Genomic DNA, 18,044 nt, shown 5'->3' with positions numbered 1-18,044 from the left:
TTTCATAGTACGAGTACCAGTACAAATTATTGAAAAAACTGTCCACCACTTTCAAAAGGGCCATGTTTTCACACACAGCATCTTTGCTTTAGCCATATCCTAAATGTTTGCAAGCAGTTAAACTAGACTGACCTGCTAATCAATACACCTATATCCTTTGCTCATTGCTACTATTTATTTTTTGAACAAGCATAGAACTAAATCATCTTCTTACCAAAGGCAATGGGAACCTTTTCATTAAATCATGCATTAAATAACTTGGCCTTACTTCCTGAAACTGAAGTTAGCAAAGCTCATATTTTACAATTTGTCTCTAAGCATAAACTGAAATCCAGGTTTGTCAGCAAGAAGTTCTTCCTAAAGAGGATGCAAGGACTAAATTTTAATTCCATTTCTAAATGAGCTGTGCAAATACACTTTTTGGTCCCTAGCACACCTGTGATATTTTGAGTGGAGTCGGTATGACCTATTTTCTTGTACTTAAGATATTTAACTAAGTGAAAGTGAAGTTCCTTGTCTGAACAAGAAAATGTTCAGTGAAAAGATACTTCCATGAAAGGATGGAAAAATTATATGTAATGACTCCTTTTCTCTTTTATATACTAGAATAAGCAAAATAATATCACTGCTTTCCTGTTGTGCAGAAAGTATCCTGCAATCTCTTTGAGATAAACTCAGGCTAGCATGAAAATCATTTGGATAAATCAACACTTCAGAGGCAGCTGCACCAAAATCCCACTGTCTAACACACCCACCAGAGAATATGCTTGACAGACAGTTATTAATTTCATGTAAGGCCACTTCATTAACAGAATTTCAGAGAAGTCATGTACAGCAGCTGGATTCCCAAAAGAAAGAAAAATCGTTGACTGCATTAGTTTAACTTGTACAGCATCGGCATATAATAGAGAAATCTTTTGAAGTAGATGATATTTTTAAATTGTGAACATGCAGCTAATAACTGTTGCCAAAAATACAGTAACTCTTATACCCAGGGTCCAGTACAGTACCCAGGGTCCACCTGTGCTGCTTGCTTTTTCCAGATATCTGAATTCAACCAATTTGTTAATTGTGCCCAAAAAACTTGGCACAGTTGCACACTAACTCAAGAATTAGAGTATGTCACAGATGCTCATACAGAAACATAACAGTGTCACGAAAAATGGTGGATATAGACATGTAAGGAATAGGATTAAAGGCCACACAAAGATCAGCATTGTTTTTTCCTTGTTCATACTTGCTTTGGTCACAAAAATAGACTGGGTAAATGAATACTGCTCATTGCACAGTGACTGTTAAACACTTTCTTTTTCCAGTCCACTCAAGCTCTGGAAGAAGTTCTCTTTTATTGTGGGGTTAATTAAATTATGCCAACAGCAAGTATGTATATACATATATATACACACACTCAATACTGCAATACATACTGCCTAATTACTGAACAAGTAGCACCACATTCCCCACTCCCATTTCTTGAAGATGAGATGAGCTGTGTTTTTCTCCAAGATTTTTTGTGAGCTCTTTAAAATCATTTTCTGTTGTTTCTTGGAACAAGCTAAATTTTGTTTAATGCACAGCCTGTAGCTGGTGAAGACCATTTTACATATTTCTCCCTTTTATCTCAGTAAAGAATGAGGTGCATCTTGTTATCATATGCATTTCACAGGCAGTGACAGTTTCAAGTGGAGTAACAGTCATGAATATGACTGTTTTATGCTGCCTTAAGCATATCTGACTAAAGCCTGGGCTTCTCTAAGTTCTGGACCTAAATGTTCGTTGTGGAAAACAGGGGCAGCTGTAAAATAGCAGGACACAGGTGATGTCCAGCATTTAGTTATTGTCAGTCCCATGGTTAAAGGGAGTGGATAGCTGCATTAGTACTTATATTCACTTTTGTAATCTACCCATTCTGGAAGGAACCTAACTGAGCTCATTTCAACCTCTTTTATTTGAACATCGCGAGCAAAAGCATGAAAATGGATTTGTTTCAACCTATTTTTACAACATTTAGTTTTCTTCTCACTGTTTCTCATCTTTGGAGATCTCAGTTTTGACTGATGAAAGAATGACTATGGATCCAGAGTACAGGAACGAAAGACTCACAGTGAAACAAAAAATTCTTAGAGTTTGTAGGATTGATTCTAAAGAAAGGAGTTTGTTTATTCATGTATAGGTTATTTAAAATGACTGATAATTTTATTTAAATAGGAGGAAACCAAAATGAAAAACAACAGATAAAGCTCTAAGTGTAACACATTCCTAAGATGCAGTACAGCATAAAGGTGCACCTGATGAACACAATTCTTAACAAAGTAAAGTGGAAGGAAAAAGGCTGGATTTAACACTTTATCAGTCTCATCATAGGAGCACTATTTATTAAATTTTATGGTTATTAAGTATCTCTGCAAGTATGACTAGGACCCCTGCTTTTCACTCCCTATATTACTTTCTGGTGTTTGCCCTAGACCATAAGAGTGTTTGAAGGACTGTTTATGCAGATGAAGAAACTCTAAATCATGTAAATGGACATGGCACCAGCTTTAAAAGTTAGAAAAATGAGCTCATGCAGCAAATTTCACGCCAGGGATGGATTTCAGTTTCCAATGCTCCTAAAATATCATGCATACTTCATGTTCTCTACTAGCAAACATGGAAAAACTACCTTCCTTATAAAGACAGCCACCACCAACAAAATAGAAGGTTAAACTGAAGATTTTGAACATTTCTTAGGAAAAATTCCAGCACTTCTAGTAGTTTAATATAGTGTTATTTAAGACAAAATTGACAATGTGTTGAGCTTCATAAAACCAACACTGCCCTAAAGAGATCGAAGAGCTCATAATGAAACAAACTTACAAAGCAAATAATGGAAAAAGTCTTGTTAAATAAATGCTAAATCCTGCCACTATCACTAAAGCAAGCATTATTTTGAAAGCAGATCTACTGAACTAGTCAGTGTTTTTACTCACTTCATTATTACTAGAACAGCAGAACTTGTACCCGAAGGTATGGAATTATTTTGTATGGAAGTAATAAAAATTGAGAGATGGCAGCTGGCTTTTAGAGTGGATAATAGGCTTACAGTCTTCTGCTTAGTTCTCTTTGACACAGAAGGGAATATTTGGCATGACCAAACATTAAAAGAATAATTTTAAAAAGAATTTCTTTATCAAACAGTGTGTACAGTCATAAGAGATAATTCACCATGTTTCAAAGAATGATGATGCAGAATACAGGGCTCCAGAGAACACAATTTACAATATAATTAAAGCTCCAGTGTCTTGAGCAACTCAGCATTCTGCCAAAATCAGTATTTTTGAAATACTGAGAAATACTGGGGGACTGTGATGACACCAGAGGAAGATGCAGGAAACAGATCAGAGCTGTGATGAAAGCTGTAACTTATGGTAGATTGATACCCCTCTACTGGAGAAGGAATGACTCTCAACAGAAAAATTATGCCCTAAAAATTATGCCTGAATAGTAACAGACGCAGAAAACCGCAGCCCAGGAGTAGTTTGTTTGAACACACAGGAACAATTCAGAGCAGAAAGGGAAATCCATCAGATTTAAATTCCTTTTTTTTCTGTTCCCATATTTTTCATCCTTTACATACCCATCTGGTACGAAAAATTGCTAAGCCACAAGGGTAAAAGTTGTGCAGAGTACATATGACTGTCTTGTGGAAGCCTAGAACCCCAGACTCCAGTCAGAAACAAGAATTCTCCCCATCACACAACTGTAAATTACCTTCAATGAATTTCATGTACTGCCATCACGTGGAAATCTCCAAGGGTAATAGCCTTGTTACATTATACCTGTGTTATAATGGACTTTGGCCAGCTTTTAATTTCATTTACACAAACCTTAATCAGAGATAGCCAAGGTTAATGAAGTTACACTGGCTTTATACAGCAATATAAGCAACATCAAAATCAAGTTCTAGAATGAAATCTCAGGGGGATATAAAGGAGCACCAGTTGATTTACTCAGGTTTTAATAACTTCCTTTTTTCATTATTTTTAACTTTACTGAATATTCATCGTATACTTTTAGGTATCCAAGTTACTACACCATTAACTGCGCTTTCTATCAGACTATTTTTCTAAATTTTTATTGAGACAATCCAGTACAGTTTGGTCTTATTCTCTTTTTTTGGGCCATTTCTCTGTCATTTCTTGCAGCTGTATGTGTGACTAAAGGGATTCTGAAATTATATGGTATTTTGATTGTTTTTGTGAGGCATGATTGTGTTTTATTTGTGTCCATTATATTACACTGATCTCTTGCAGCTCCCTGCATCAGTTAACACTTTCTTTTAAAAAAACTGTGCTAGAAAGTTTCTGTCTGGCTCATTTTGGCATCAAAAGAAAGTTTCTGTTCTATCTGTTATTGATTCCCCATCATCTGTTTATTATGCATAAATTATATAACCTAAGTGACATATCACAGATTTAACTACTGCAACAGGTACAGTCCTTCCTGAGGAACTGCACGAACTAGAGGAAATGGCAGGAATTACAGGATCTTATAGAAGTCCTGAGGAATGTGATGTTTCTGAAGCACATCTCAGAGATTTTGTCACTAGAGAGAAATGTCTCCGTTTGCTTGGAGAAGCAAGATAACACTGGTTTAAATCATGAGTTGACTTAATCTGTGTGATTTACCTCTAGTCTCTCACCATCCTCCCTTTCCCTCTTGCTTTCTCCAAGAAAAAGTTCACACAACAGTGTACTTCAGTGGAAGTCTGAGAAAGTTCATGGAAGAATTTACAGTGGACCTTCCAAAGATGGATATGCAAAACAATCCATAACCAGGACTATCTTAATACATAAATGCAAAGAAAGTTCTTTTCACTTCTTCAAATGAACAACTAGTGTAAACTAGTGTAAAAGTGTTCCTCATCAAGAAGATTCAAGTATGAAGAAGATTCTGAGAGAGACATGTCTGCCTGATGCAGTTCTGAACATATTTCCTGATTCAAAACTCACTGTTGTAAAAGTCAGCCACTCCCTCAGAAATACTTAATGATCCTTACATGTTTCCTTGAGTCTTTTTTATTACCTCTATTGCCTAGTTTTGAGAAAAACTATTTTGCATATGTTTTTAATTCTCTGGTGTTTATATAACAGCCACACTGTACCTTAAATATTTCTTCACTGTTGGGATTAAACAGCTGCTGTTTCCCAGATCCCAAAATAATAGGACCAGAAGCTTTGTTTTCCCCATAAGCATAAAAGGATACTGTTGCTGATGTGCCAGCTGTTTCAAAATCCCCAGTGAGTACAGTTATCTTCCAGGCTCCTTCTGTAAAGTAAAACCAAAATCAAAATGCTTTTAAAAATGTTACTTATATGAAGAAGTTTACTTGAAAGACATAAATGAAAGCATAGTTTGGCCCTAGGAGAGTGACTAAAATGCTTCTAAAAGGTAATGATGCCAGGAGAGGCAACAGAGGATTGGCCAAATACTACATCATTCAAACTTGTCTTAAGAAAGTTATGGATCAAGGATCAAGGTGGTTTGCAGTGCACTAAAGCCAGAAATATGAACACAGGGCTTAGTGAGATTTCTATCAATAACCCTGAGGGTCAACACAGAAACAGACTGACAACCAGAATTTGGATTATGACAACAGTATAACCAAGAAATGCAACAGAAAAAATGTCAAAGCATTGCAATTAAGTACAATTTCCTCTCATTTTAGGTTGATGTGACACATGAACAGAGCTGCATTTGCCTGGATGGAGGCATCATACTGAAATCAACATGAAAAAAATAAGGTTTTGTAGAAAATTCTGAACTAGATTAAGATTCATTAGAAAATCAATTTATATAAAGCTCCCTGACACTAAAATGTCATGTCTGCTCCCATACAATGTACACAAGTTATTTAAATATTCAAAAGCAGCTTAATATAAATCTGATTTTAAAGAAGAACAATTCATAATTGTAAAATGCATTTCTACATCTGTAAAGCTGAGATTGTATGATTCTCCACCCCTCATTGATTGCAGCTTTTGTCTGTGTGAAACAAGATCCACTTAGCGACTTAAATTCATTCTGTTCAAGGCAAACAACAAATGAAATACCAGCCCACAGTCATCTTATAAATAAATGCCATAGCGTGCACTGCAGTTTTCTTAGTGGAAAGCTGTCTGGTAATGCCTGCATGATTTAAATCTGTTGTCTGACAGAAGTATTTATCTTGAGCCAGTCTCATTATCACTCAGTAATTTGCCCCACAAAAATTGAACTGGAGCAGGAAGTTTGATTTCGTGTTTTTCAAGTCTTTAGAGGTCTAGCTGATGTCTGGTTTGGGAAGGTGATAGAATTTTAAATACACATAAATACACAGCTGGGAATTCAGAAAGCAGCAACAGCTCATTTGTTCTGTCCAATCAAACCTGGCCCACAGACTGAGGGAAAGGATTGGATTCTCCCTGCTGTGTCTCTGATGAGACCCCACCTGGAGTACTGCATCCAGCTCTGGGGTCCTCAGCATAAGAAGGATGTGGACCTGTTGAAACAGGCCCAGAGAAGGGTCATGAAGATGATCAGGGGCTGGAGCACCTCTCCTGTGATGAAAGGTTGTTGTTCAGCTTGGAGAAGAGAAGGTTCCAGGAAGGCAGAACTTATTGGCAGCCTTTCAATATGTTAAGGGGCTTAAAAGAAAAGCAGAAACTTCTTACAAGGACATGTAGTAATAAGTCAAAGGGGAGTGGTTTTAAAGTGAAAGAGGGTAGATTTAGATAAGATATGAAGAATATATTTTTTTACGATAAGGATTGTAAGACACTGGAACAGATTGTCCAAAGAAGTTGTGGATGTCCCATCTCTGGAAGTGCTTGAAACCAGGCTGGATGGGGCTTTGAACAACCTGGTCTAGTGGAAGATGTTCCTGTTCATGTCAGGGGCTGCATTAGATATTTTTAAAGATTTCTTCCAACCCAAACTATTCTACAATTCTATAAACAAAGGGAACCATCCAATTTTCATCAAGAATTGTCAGACTCCAGCTTGTAAGAAACTATTTTGTGCCTTTGAAAATCTGCATATTCACGGCTTTCTCTATAGACTCACTTTCTTGGTAAAAGAACTACAGCACCAAAAAACAAAAGGATAAACATCAATTAGAAGAGTTAAAAGCCTCTCTACACTGATAGTGGAAACAAAGAGCGTAAGGCAAGGGGTCTCTGCCTCATAGAAAAACAGTTTGTTTACAAAAAAATTCAGCCTTTTCCATTTTCAAACAATATAATATTCCTAAAGACAAAGTTCCTTTGAACCATTTGATTGGAAAATAAGGACAATTCTGTTTACAGGCACTTATGAAGAATGGTGCAGACGAGGGGTAAAATATGACCCACTACTCTTCCTAAAATTTCAAACACCATTCAGAAACAAATGTTCATTTTAAATCAGGTGAAATATATTTTCTTTTTGACATATTCATTGATTAAGTATGCCTCAAGTGTTTTTGATGGCCCTTTCTATTGTATTACTGTCTTAAAGTTTGTCTTTTGTCAAGCAACGGGGTTCTTGAATGATACAATTGTTACTCTTGAGGCTGTATTTTCTAGCTAGTTCAGCTCCTACCTCCCAAGGATAAGCTTAGTATCTGTAATTTTGAACACAACTACTCGTCTGAAGGTAAAATAGGGAATCAAACTTCCCCAAAAGCATGATTAAGAACTTTAATATAGAGTTTTGTTTTGAACTCCTCTATATTGACTTTGAGGGTTGTTCCTTTTTTCTGGATTAGAAAGGACTTGTGTTTGAAGGACAATGTGGGTATAGGAAAAGAATCCTTAAATTTCTAACCTCTTTGATGAAAGAAATCCTCATTGCATTGCATTGCATGCTTCCAAAGAGAAAAGGGAAACAGTAAGTATTACAAAAACATAATTCTTGTTGACATAAAAAGCTGGGGTTGTTCTGATGAGGTAGAGTACGAATAGTTCTTTAATGACTGAAAAAACCACACTTTGAGGGGAAAAGAATACAGATGTGTTATGACATGACTTTCATTTAGCATGCATAGAGGAAAGGTGCAAGCTAACACCAGGTACATCCCTGGGGACATCAGATAGTGGTATCTTGCCACAGATGACTTTCTAGATATCTTTTTTTTTTTTTTTCCCTAGATCATTAGAAATATTACAGTTCTACTTCCTAGAAAAATAGTTCTGTTAACAACATAAAGTCAAATAGAATGAAAATTATATATATTTTAAAGCTCATGGGAAAAAAGTAAGTGAACAAACTCTCAGATCAACCACTAAACCAGGACTTGAAGCAGTCCCTCTGGGTGTAGGATATACAATTTCAAGTCTCCTTCCCACTGATCCATGTCTTACCAAGTGTCCCAAACGAGCCTATTTGTTGCATAAGCTTTTAGCTGCCTCACTCTGATTAAGACCTTTGCCCAGCTTAAATGACACAGCCCAGAGACCCAGCTGTAGGTGCAGAAGGGATTATGCAGCCCAGTTTGAGTTATGGAAAGCAGGATCTCTCAGAGCAGGCCATGCAAAAGTGAGGTGTGCGGAAGAGCTAAAGCACAAAGAGTGATGAACAGAGAGTAAATTACTCCCTGTTGAAAAAAGCACAGGAAGGAAGAAGGACAAAGATACCTATGATTCAAAATAAAGCCTATTACAGGGTGGGATTCCAATATAATTTGTAAAATAACTGGGCAAAAAATTTATTATTAACCACTTGTCATAGGAACAAGGTTTAGGACAAGGTATTTGGGTCTTCATGGGTATTTTGATAGATAAAACAAATTTTGAATAAACGTTTTCAAACTTTCTCACAATGCCTTTTAGATCAGCGTTCAACCTACAGCATGAAGCACTTCTCACAGCTGAGAAATTCTAATATATTATTAAGAAATTTAATTTAATCTGCTCTGGTTGCAAGACAGAAAAGTCAACCTGAACAAATACAAAATCACAAGTAAAACAGAAAATGAAAAGCTATTGTTGTGAAAAAACCTATATACAGGCCAGGAAAAACAGTTATGTCTTAAAATGTTAACTATAAAAAACTGAAATTAAGATAGATCACCAATAAGTACCAGAATAATAGTAATTTTTCAAAGAAGTAGAAATAAAAGTAACATTGTGGAAAGAAAAACGACAGAATAAAAAGAAGGCATAAGCAAAGTTATTTATTGTTTAAATTAAAATACAAAGTTCAGAGTTTACTGAAATGTTCAAATAGTTTCCTATAATTAATGCTTTAAAATAAATACAAATGGCAACAAATGTGTAAAGCAATTAGTTCTGAAACAGAAACAGTCTTCATTAAAATCAAAAAACAAGAGCAGCCTTTACCATTTGCTTCTTGCATTTTCAGCTGTTGATTTTTTTAAACTCTGCCAAAAAAAAAAAAAAAAAAATCAATAATGAAGGATTTATCCTTTAGCATTACAGAAAAGGTTTGAAAGAAGAGATCAAAAAGTTTTGGCTAGTTTTTCTAGCCAACATGAGAAAACTCTTTCTCATTAATTCCCTCATTACTTTCTCACTATCACCTATAGCAGTTATATAAATTGTGTTCTCTCAGAAATATTGCAAAGGAAGCTGAAAAATTGTTAACTCTGATATTAACAGTGTAAAATCTGCCCAGATTTCTTCAGAGAAAAAGAATTACTAATTACTGTTCTTACTTCCATAAAGTTAAAATAAATCCTACCTTGAAAGTACAGCTCAATTTCTGAATGGATTATACCCTGGGACATAAATGGAAACCACCTAAGAATAAGAAAGAAAATAAGAAAGCAGGTAGGGATAAATTTTTATTTATATTACCATATAACCGAATGATCCATATCTGATTTTCATACTGAATACACCTAACAGCAAAGGGTCTCTACTCCTAAAATTTTAGTTATTTGATTTATGTTAAAGTAGAAATTATTTGATTGAACCAAGAACATCTTTTGTGCAAAAATAAGAGCTATGTAGGTGTAAAATACAGTTGTATGAGATTAAGAGACTCATGTGGCACTACCGTACTTGTTTCTACAGCTAAACAGAAGATTATAGCACAGAACATTTTTTCAGTACTATGGATTGAGAGGTAAGTATAATTTGTACATATCTATTGCGATATTTCTTAAAATCACAGTTCTGTGTTAAAAACAACGATGGAACCAATATTGCTCTTTCTTATTCCTCCTATTAATTGAGGGCAGCTCAATGAGTCTAAAAAGGGACAAATCAAGACAAACATATGTTAGGTGTCTTAGTCATGTTACCCAAGGCTATGTATCATTTTGAAAGCTTTTCATTCAGAACATGGATTACCAACAGCTTTTGTTTCCTCTTGCTTGGTAAAAAAATTGGCTCTTTTTTCCAGCAAAGAGATGGAGCAATCTTCTGGGCCGTTGTTTTTTATTTCCTCGGTCCACTTCCATGGACTCTATAGGAATGACCTAAATCATTCAGTCTCCTATGAAGCCTGCTGAGATTCCAGTATAAGCTGGACAAGAAAAGTCCAGAGCAATTTACAAAGGTTCCTTATTTTTTGTCTTGAAAATATTAGTTGGCCAATTCATATAAGAGCTAATCCCTAAGAAATAAATTTTGTCTTACTAGACAACTACTTATTTCTATCACTTCTGCTATACACTGATGGCAGAGGTATCTTCTGAAAACTCAAATGCTTAAAGGTATCAGTAAATACTAGTAAATACTGTATAATCAAAATCAAGTAAAAGCTGTTAGATGATCAGAAACTAATATCAGGTTTTTAAGAGAGATAAAATGCTTATGTTCCCTTGGTTAAATGAGAACAAAGACAGAACTTTTTCATGTCCTGGATCAGAAAATATCTATGTAAAATAAAATAAATGTGAGGTTGAAGATTACTGAATTAGATTTCTGAAGAGCAAAAACCTTCTCCCTCCCTGAATAGAGTACAGGTACGTTTTGGCCAACATGGAAGCTCCGCCTGATCCCCACCACTGACTTATTTTAATCCCTTTCCAATGGAAGGGTTTCCTCGTGAAGAACTTAGACATTAAAAAAGAAACTCTTGCTTCTTTTTAACACTCTCTATCACAGAATAAATTTTTATGATCCACATCTGGTGTTAATTATCACAGAATTAATACAGCAAAGTGCCCTGCCATTCATCACTCCTAAGCCATGTAACTCACTAGATCTAGCTATGACACACTGTAAATTCCACCTATAATTTTAGAAAGGTAGCAACTACAGCTAGCAAACACAGCTGGTCTGCATCCAAATCTACCCAGAGAAATCCTCAGTATTATGCTACTATTTATAAACTTGCTACAGATTGAAGAAAACCTCAGTTTTAGAAAGTTTGATCAAGGTGAGAAAACACCCTTATTTCTGTTTTTGAGGATGTGACATCAAGAATTGCAAGGAACTGTTCAAGGTTAGGTAAAAAATTCGTTAAAATCCAGAAAAATAACTAGGCAACCTGCATTTATTAAATATTATTAATTAAATATTTTTTATTCCAGTGCCTTGTCACAAAGTCATATTGTTTCTCTTCGCTTTCTTTATTTCACTTGAATCGTGCACATACTCACGAGATAGACTGCGGACTGGAAATTCCAAATGTGGGGTTACCATATTTTTCTAAACATGCAAAATGCAGTATTTATCAACTGACTTTTAAGTTGCTCATTTAATAACTTAAATGGAACAATGATGAAATAGTTCTGGGCTTCATATTTGTCTCTCTAGCCATGCTGTAAAGAGAGTGAATGCTACTTCTGGATGGAAAATCTGTTTTCTTTTCCATTTAGAAACACACTTAATTTAGATTATTTTGGGTGCTTTATCTTTCCTTCCTGAAAGGTAAATCACACTTACAGCACTGATCCTGTCAGATAAGGCTGTACTTTAAAATCTAGTAGCACAGACTCAATATAAGTGTTTAACCTTTGCTATGGACCATACAGAACATTAATTCAAGCAGTCTGTTCTGGAAAAAAACATTTTGTGGATTTTATGAAGCTGCAAAATAATCCAAGCATGTCTTTGCCTGAAAAACTCACATTTAGTAAATTGATTGACATAATAATTTTAGTGATACATATTGAAGAATATTTTAAAATATTGTTGTAAAAACTACACCTTTCACAATTGAAAACATATTCTGAGTTGCTCTCAGCTTCTTTGACAATGACTTTATCACAGTACCAACGCTGGGACTAGGTATTGGCCTCACAGTGCAACAGCACCTTCTGCAGCTTCCCAAGAGATACAGCTTCCACTTCAAAAACACTGACCTGGAAGACAGAGACAGCACTGTGCAATTTGCCACCACTAAGGCAGTCCAAAAAATGAAGTGTGTTAAAAGCCCGATCAACTCCCACAATGTACAAAGATTTCAATTGGTTTTAATGACAGCTGGACTGTATTCAAAGAGTTTGGATCTCAAGAGTTAAATGTCTTTTGATGATGTGTCAGAGTAAGTAAGAAAGCACAACCAAATTCAGGATGCAGTAATAATCCCAAATAAATTAGGCTTTTACAGCCATCATGCAAAATGCTGCACACAACCCGTCATTTTTTTTTCTATACCTTGTCATTTCCATTAATCTTCTCTAGGTAAGAAAGTGTTAAAGCTTTATTTCCTTTGTTGATATTATTTTAAAACAGACCTTCTGATCATTTTCTCTTTTTTGTTTCACCTCCTCTACTTACATTTTATTCTACTGAAAGAAACTGAAACCTGATATGCCATTTTCCCCTTGTTATTCATTTAGGCTTGTGCTTATAGTTGGAAAATATTTTTTTCATAGGAGCGTGAAGCTGATCAGGTTCAGGTTGATAATTTTCTGTCACAGTAGAGAGCATAGAGCTTTCTGCCTCTAAATGTAATGGTCCAGATCATTCTGCTCAGTAAAAAGAAAATGAAGGAAAGAAATACACTGGAAAATTCATATCTGTAAAGTTCTCAGTCCCCAGCAAATGGCAGAATGGAGACTGCCTGTGCAAGATTACTTATCCCTTGTGTATAGATAATATATGATCACAAGCTAGTGTCCCTGAAAGATTCCTGCCTCAAAGTGTGCTCAGGAGGATGGCAGATTTTCAGTATCTCTTTTTATCTTCATTATCTTTATGACTCTATGCATTATTTACTGCAAGCACCCGAAGAGCTCAGTGAAATAGAACTGATTTCCCCAGTGACTTCACCTTTGCACTTCTTCCACAGCACCCTGGTTTTCTGCAACTGCTTAATCTCTTTTTTGAAAGGCTATCTGCATTTTTCAATTTACTACACAGTTAAAGCACAGAGTTTACTGCCAAAAGCTGTCAAAGATGCAAAGTGGTGTGGGTGCTCAACTGAGAAACAGAGGGGTTAATTTACTGGCATATTTAGCATTTCAAAGATCTTACTAGGTGCAGAGCAGAATTCTACTTAAACTCAGTTACAACTATGGTTGTTCAGAAAAGATAAACTGGTTATGCAGCAACACATAAGCATGAAAAAAGTGGTCACTCAGGAAAGTTTTATTTTAACCAATTTGCCCAATATAATGCAGAATATCTGTGGCAGGGATGAAATCAAGTTGTTCAAGCCAGCATTCCACCACCTCTGCCATAAAACGATGTGTCCCAGTCCCTGCTCTGCTAGTCCAAACAATCCACTGTTTTATTCACCCATTTCCATAACAAAGTGCACTTTGAACCATTCCCCTTAGTCCCTGTATAAATAATACGCTGAATTTAATATCAATCTGGTTAGAATAATGCCCCCTAGAAAATTCCACTTAAATTCTGAATTTTCATTTGAATAGAACTTTATCTCTCATACATTAGTAATAGAAAAAAAAATATATTTTAAAATAATATAGATACATTTAAAGTTTCCCAGTTGGTTATGGTTATTTTCAGCATTTTAGATACTGCTTATTTTGTAATTAAATGTTCCACTAGCAGCTTAATACCACTGGTTATACATACAAGTGTTAATCCTCAACAGATCACAAAGGAAGAAACAGGCTCGATAGAAGGTCACAAGAAGGCCAGTGGCAAAGTTAACACTAAATTCAGTAGTTCCTGAAATTCAACCATACTGCAGGAAATCAGGATTATGTATATTTTACTTATGAAAGAGAGAGGAGGTAATAAATTGAAAGAAAAATTACTTTAAGTCTCCCTTGTATTAGTCACAATACTTTACTATTACACATTAAAAGAAATACATAACAGACCTACTAATACGTGAAATCATGAAACAATTTCTGTACACTTATTTGGAGCCAGCTGTAATTCATCATATTTTGAAAGGATATGTTTTGAATTCATAGGCAGCGCTTCTCATCATCTGAGGGCAGGGCCCTCAAATAATTTTTCTTCCCCTTTTCCTGCCTATGTTTTCACTCAATTAATTCTTGCATCAGTAGAAGACTATTTTCCTTACTTCTTAAAAGTTATTTATCTAAACTTCTGTGGTTTGGTTTTTTTTTATTATTAGGAACCTGTATATACTTAATTATATTCATATGGCTAAGCAAATTGTCTTTCATACTTACCATTCCTCTCTGAAATGTCCCTGGTGTACCAGTTTTATGCAGAAATCTTAGACCAGAATCTCCTCTTTTTCCATAGATACATAAATAAACTGCAGAATCTCTATCTGCTTGCTCCACATCACCAGTGTGGACATAAACATGGTATAAAACAACTTCCAAAAATAACCAAAAGAAGAAAATGCAAGTTATATGTAATTATTACCGCAGCCCTAAGCCCTAGGGTATATCACCATGTCCCGCAGCCGTAGGGAGGAGGAGGAGAGAAGATCCAGCAGGCAGGAATTGTGTAGCAAGATTGATTTATTTAATTATTTTACAAACTCTTTTATAGACTTTTTTCTTCATAGTCTAATTGGACAAAGAACCAGCCACCCCTTGGGGTGATTGGCTAAAATCCTAAAACATCCATTGTCAAAATATTTTTGTACTACACCATAAACAAGACTTTTCAATGTTGCAGGTGGCTTGGTTGTTTACATTGCCTGCTACCTCTTCTCCGTGAGAGAACAGTCTCTCACAGGCTTAGAAATTAGCAAGAAAATCCTTGCTAGCAGCATTTTTGTATCCACGTGTAATCACAATTAATTTTACTCACTATTATAGCTTAATGATAACAATGACAGTAAGTCTAATTTGCAATTAATTTTCTGGAAGACACTCTCCAGAAATCAGTCAAACTATGTGCTTTTAAGATTGCTAGGACCACAATTCAGTTGGTACTAATAATGCAAACCAGGCAGCCAATACATATGTAATGGTACACACATACTTGGATAGATAGGTTTTCCAGCTTCCACTACTGGAAGTTCACAGAGAAATTCTCGATCATCACTATTCTTTGATAACCATGTGTTTGCTGGAAAATTGAGTGTTTTCTTGCTGTTTAGATATTGCAGTATCACCTGAAGGAGAAGCAATTCCATCTATGACTCAGTTCTCTCTTTCCAGTGCTTTGCTTTTCAACAACAAAACATATTTTTGTATATTTTTGCTATCTCAGAAAACAGTAACACAATCAGTAAATGAGACATACAAAATTGCAGTATGAAAATATTTTTATTTTGGCCACTACTATGCAACAAACAAATCTGTAGTTGAAATTTGTGGTTTGCCATTAGAAATACCACCAAGTCTGGCTTCCGTCAGTAAACCACCTCTATGTAACACTGCCTGGAGGACTGAAGATTGAAAGCCTTCTGGTAGCTGCTGTTACATGAGACTGAGCTTTTGGAAGATGTGGAAAGATGGACACACATTTTTTATTTTAGAATGAAAACAGGATGAAACTCATCATCTACATCCTTCTGAACTTTGGCAAGTAGAAAATACATTGAAACCTTAAATCAATTTGTATTGTCTTTCGCTCTTCTACAGCAGAACAAAAGACAACATGTGTACCACCACCATCTCTATATTCCTCTTGAGATGGTTAGAATTCAAATTGTCAAGTTATTTGCTGCTGTACAGTAAGATAGCTGCCTTACTTGTTTCCTATAATTACAGAACTCTTTATTCTCTTTTATGAAAACAGTTTTTGTTGGTCTTGAATTACAATACTTACTACAGGGGTTTTCCAGAGGTCTTGACTAGCAAAAGGAAATCAAAAATTATCTTTCTGCAGTTGTGTTTCTGAGTGTGCATATAATATGCATAAGCCTTGCAAACAAAATTATGAAAACTAGTGTGCATATCCAAATTCTAGCACTTAGAGAATCAGGGCAATAGATGTCTTTATCTCACTTTTCCAATAAAATATTATTTAAAGTAAAATTAACACTGCTTTTAACAACATAGCATGTATTTATTCGAACGTGAAATACATTGGCAGCACGGATTCCTAGTCTCTAATATTTATTGGCAGAGCCCCCCCTGCTGTTTCATAACAATTGCATAGATTAACTTCTTTTTCAGAAAAACACAGCTTTCAACACAGTTTATTTCTTGGTGTGAAAAGAACTGTTTGAAATCCCAGGGTTACCCCATGAAATTTGGAACAAAATGTTAAAGAAATATTTTGTAACTACCAGGCTGGAAAGTGGGATTCCTGCAATCATTTCAGCAACTAAAATATTTATACTTACATTCAGTTTTACTACAGTCTCAGTTAAGACTTCTGGGTTAATGTAAAAATCTGTTGTTGTTGCCTAATTCTGATTGTCCAAATCTAGCTTTTTAAGATTACTGAAAAAGAATAAACTTGTGTCCTTTATAAATTCAACATAAGAGACGAAAAAGGTTTTTTTCTGGTTCTGAAATAAATTTTACATGGATGTTAGTGTTAGCAAGGATTTAGAATAATCTGGTGGGCAGCCCTCAATATCATGAGAAAAACAGAGTTAAAACAAAGCAAAGAAAAACAATTAATTCACTGAATTGAAAAAAACCAGCATCTTCTTTTTCCATGAAAATGTTCCTAATTGTGAGGAATAGTGGGGCCCATTAAAACTTGCTTAGCCTACCTTTCAGCAAATTTTGTTCATTCCTTGCATGCACTTACCAGTGAATGATTGCTGCTCCTTCATTTTCAATTTTTTAGAGCTAGAATTTATAGCTGGAATTTATAGCTAGAATCTCCCCAACACACACTGAAGAGTACAGAAACACTGAAGAGTATGGCAAACTTTCAGAAAGCAAAATTTGGTCAAACACATCAATACCATAAAATTGCTGTCTGCAGTAATTAGAAATAATTGCAAAATAATCCTGCATTTTCCATCCCTTAGGAGATGAACTGTATCAGTGTTTTTGTCATCTCTAAAGCAATCTAAGAGCGCAAAGCAATAAGAACTTATCCCAATCAGCATTTATTGATTCATGAAGCTATGTCTTTAGCAAAAGATGAGCCTTTAGTTCATACAAAAATTAATAAAATGGGAACAAAATCACCATATAAATCTCACCCTTTGTAAGTTCCACTCAGGTTGTTCATTTGGTAATCCATCAAGTTTAATTCTTTTCTTGTATATATTCCCAATGCTATTTATTTTAACCTGAGTAAAGTCAGAACAATACAATATATAACTACACAGAATTACATCTTTATCTTTGCAATTGATTATAGATTTATCTGAAGCACTGTAGTATCTGAGTGTTCAGGAACAATGCATAATATTAGATTGGCAGATTTGGGGTTACAGGATTCAGAAAACAGACTGCTTCTGTTTTGCCTAAGCAGATTTCTGTCTGAGCCCCAGTTTGACCATCTTATAGCCTAGTGGAATCACAATGCTTGCCAGGAAAACGATTTGGCAGGTATTTGAACTCTTCAAAATTTGAAGAGTAAAAAACGTTGGTGAGGGTTGTTGATGAGAGCAATGAGCAAAGCAAGATTACGTCCTCTAAACAAAATTACACCCTCTAAACACAAGTCACAAATCTTTCATAATTCTGCACAGTTACGTGACCATAAACCCTAGCATACCAACATGAAGAGTATAAAACTTTTGGAGACCTTAAAGAATAGCTCCCAAAAGCTGGCAGAACATCTGCAAAGCTTCAGAAGTCACTGATACTA

At 35.3% G+C, this 18,044-nt stretch overlaps 1 protein-coding gene across 1 annotated transcript in view; it reads right to left on the bottom strand.

The window, feature by feature from the left end:
* RP1 (RP1 axonemal microtubule associated) overlaps positions 1-18,044 on the bottom strand; it is a gene marked incomplete at its 3' end in the record, with an annotated part of 163,329 nt that overhangs the window by 100,618 nt on the left and 44,667 nt on the right. The window contains 9 exon segments of the mRNA XM_082284668.1: positions 5,144-5,307; positions 9,339-9,371; positions 9,374-9,379; positions 9,700-9,758; positions 12,120-12,196; positions 12,200-12,274; positions 14,531-14,682; positions 15,300-15,432; positions 17,431-17,520. Of these exon segments, the coding sequence (XP_082140794.1) occupies positions 5,144-5,307; positions 9,339-9,371; positions 9,374-9,379; positions 9,700-9,758; positions 12,120-12,196; positions 12,200-12,274; positions 14,531-14,682; positions 15,300-15,432; positions 17,431-17,520 (789 nt within the window).

Source organism: Coloeus monedula (genome assembly GCF_965178545.1).
Source record: "Coloeus monedula genome assembly, chromosome: 1".
Taxonomy (NCBI): domain Eukaryota; kingdom Metazoa; phylum Chordata; class Aves; order Passeriformes; family Corvidae; genus Coloeus; species Coloeus monedula.
The sequence above is the reverse complement of the archived record's forward strand: the minus strand, read 5'-3'. Positions and strand labels throughout refer to the sequence as shown.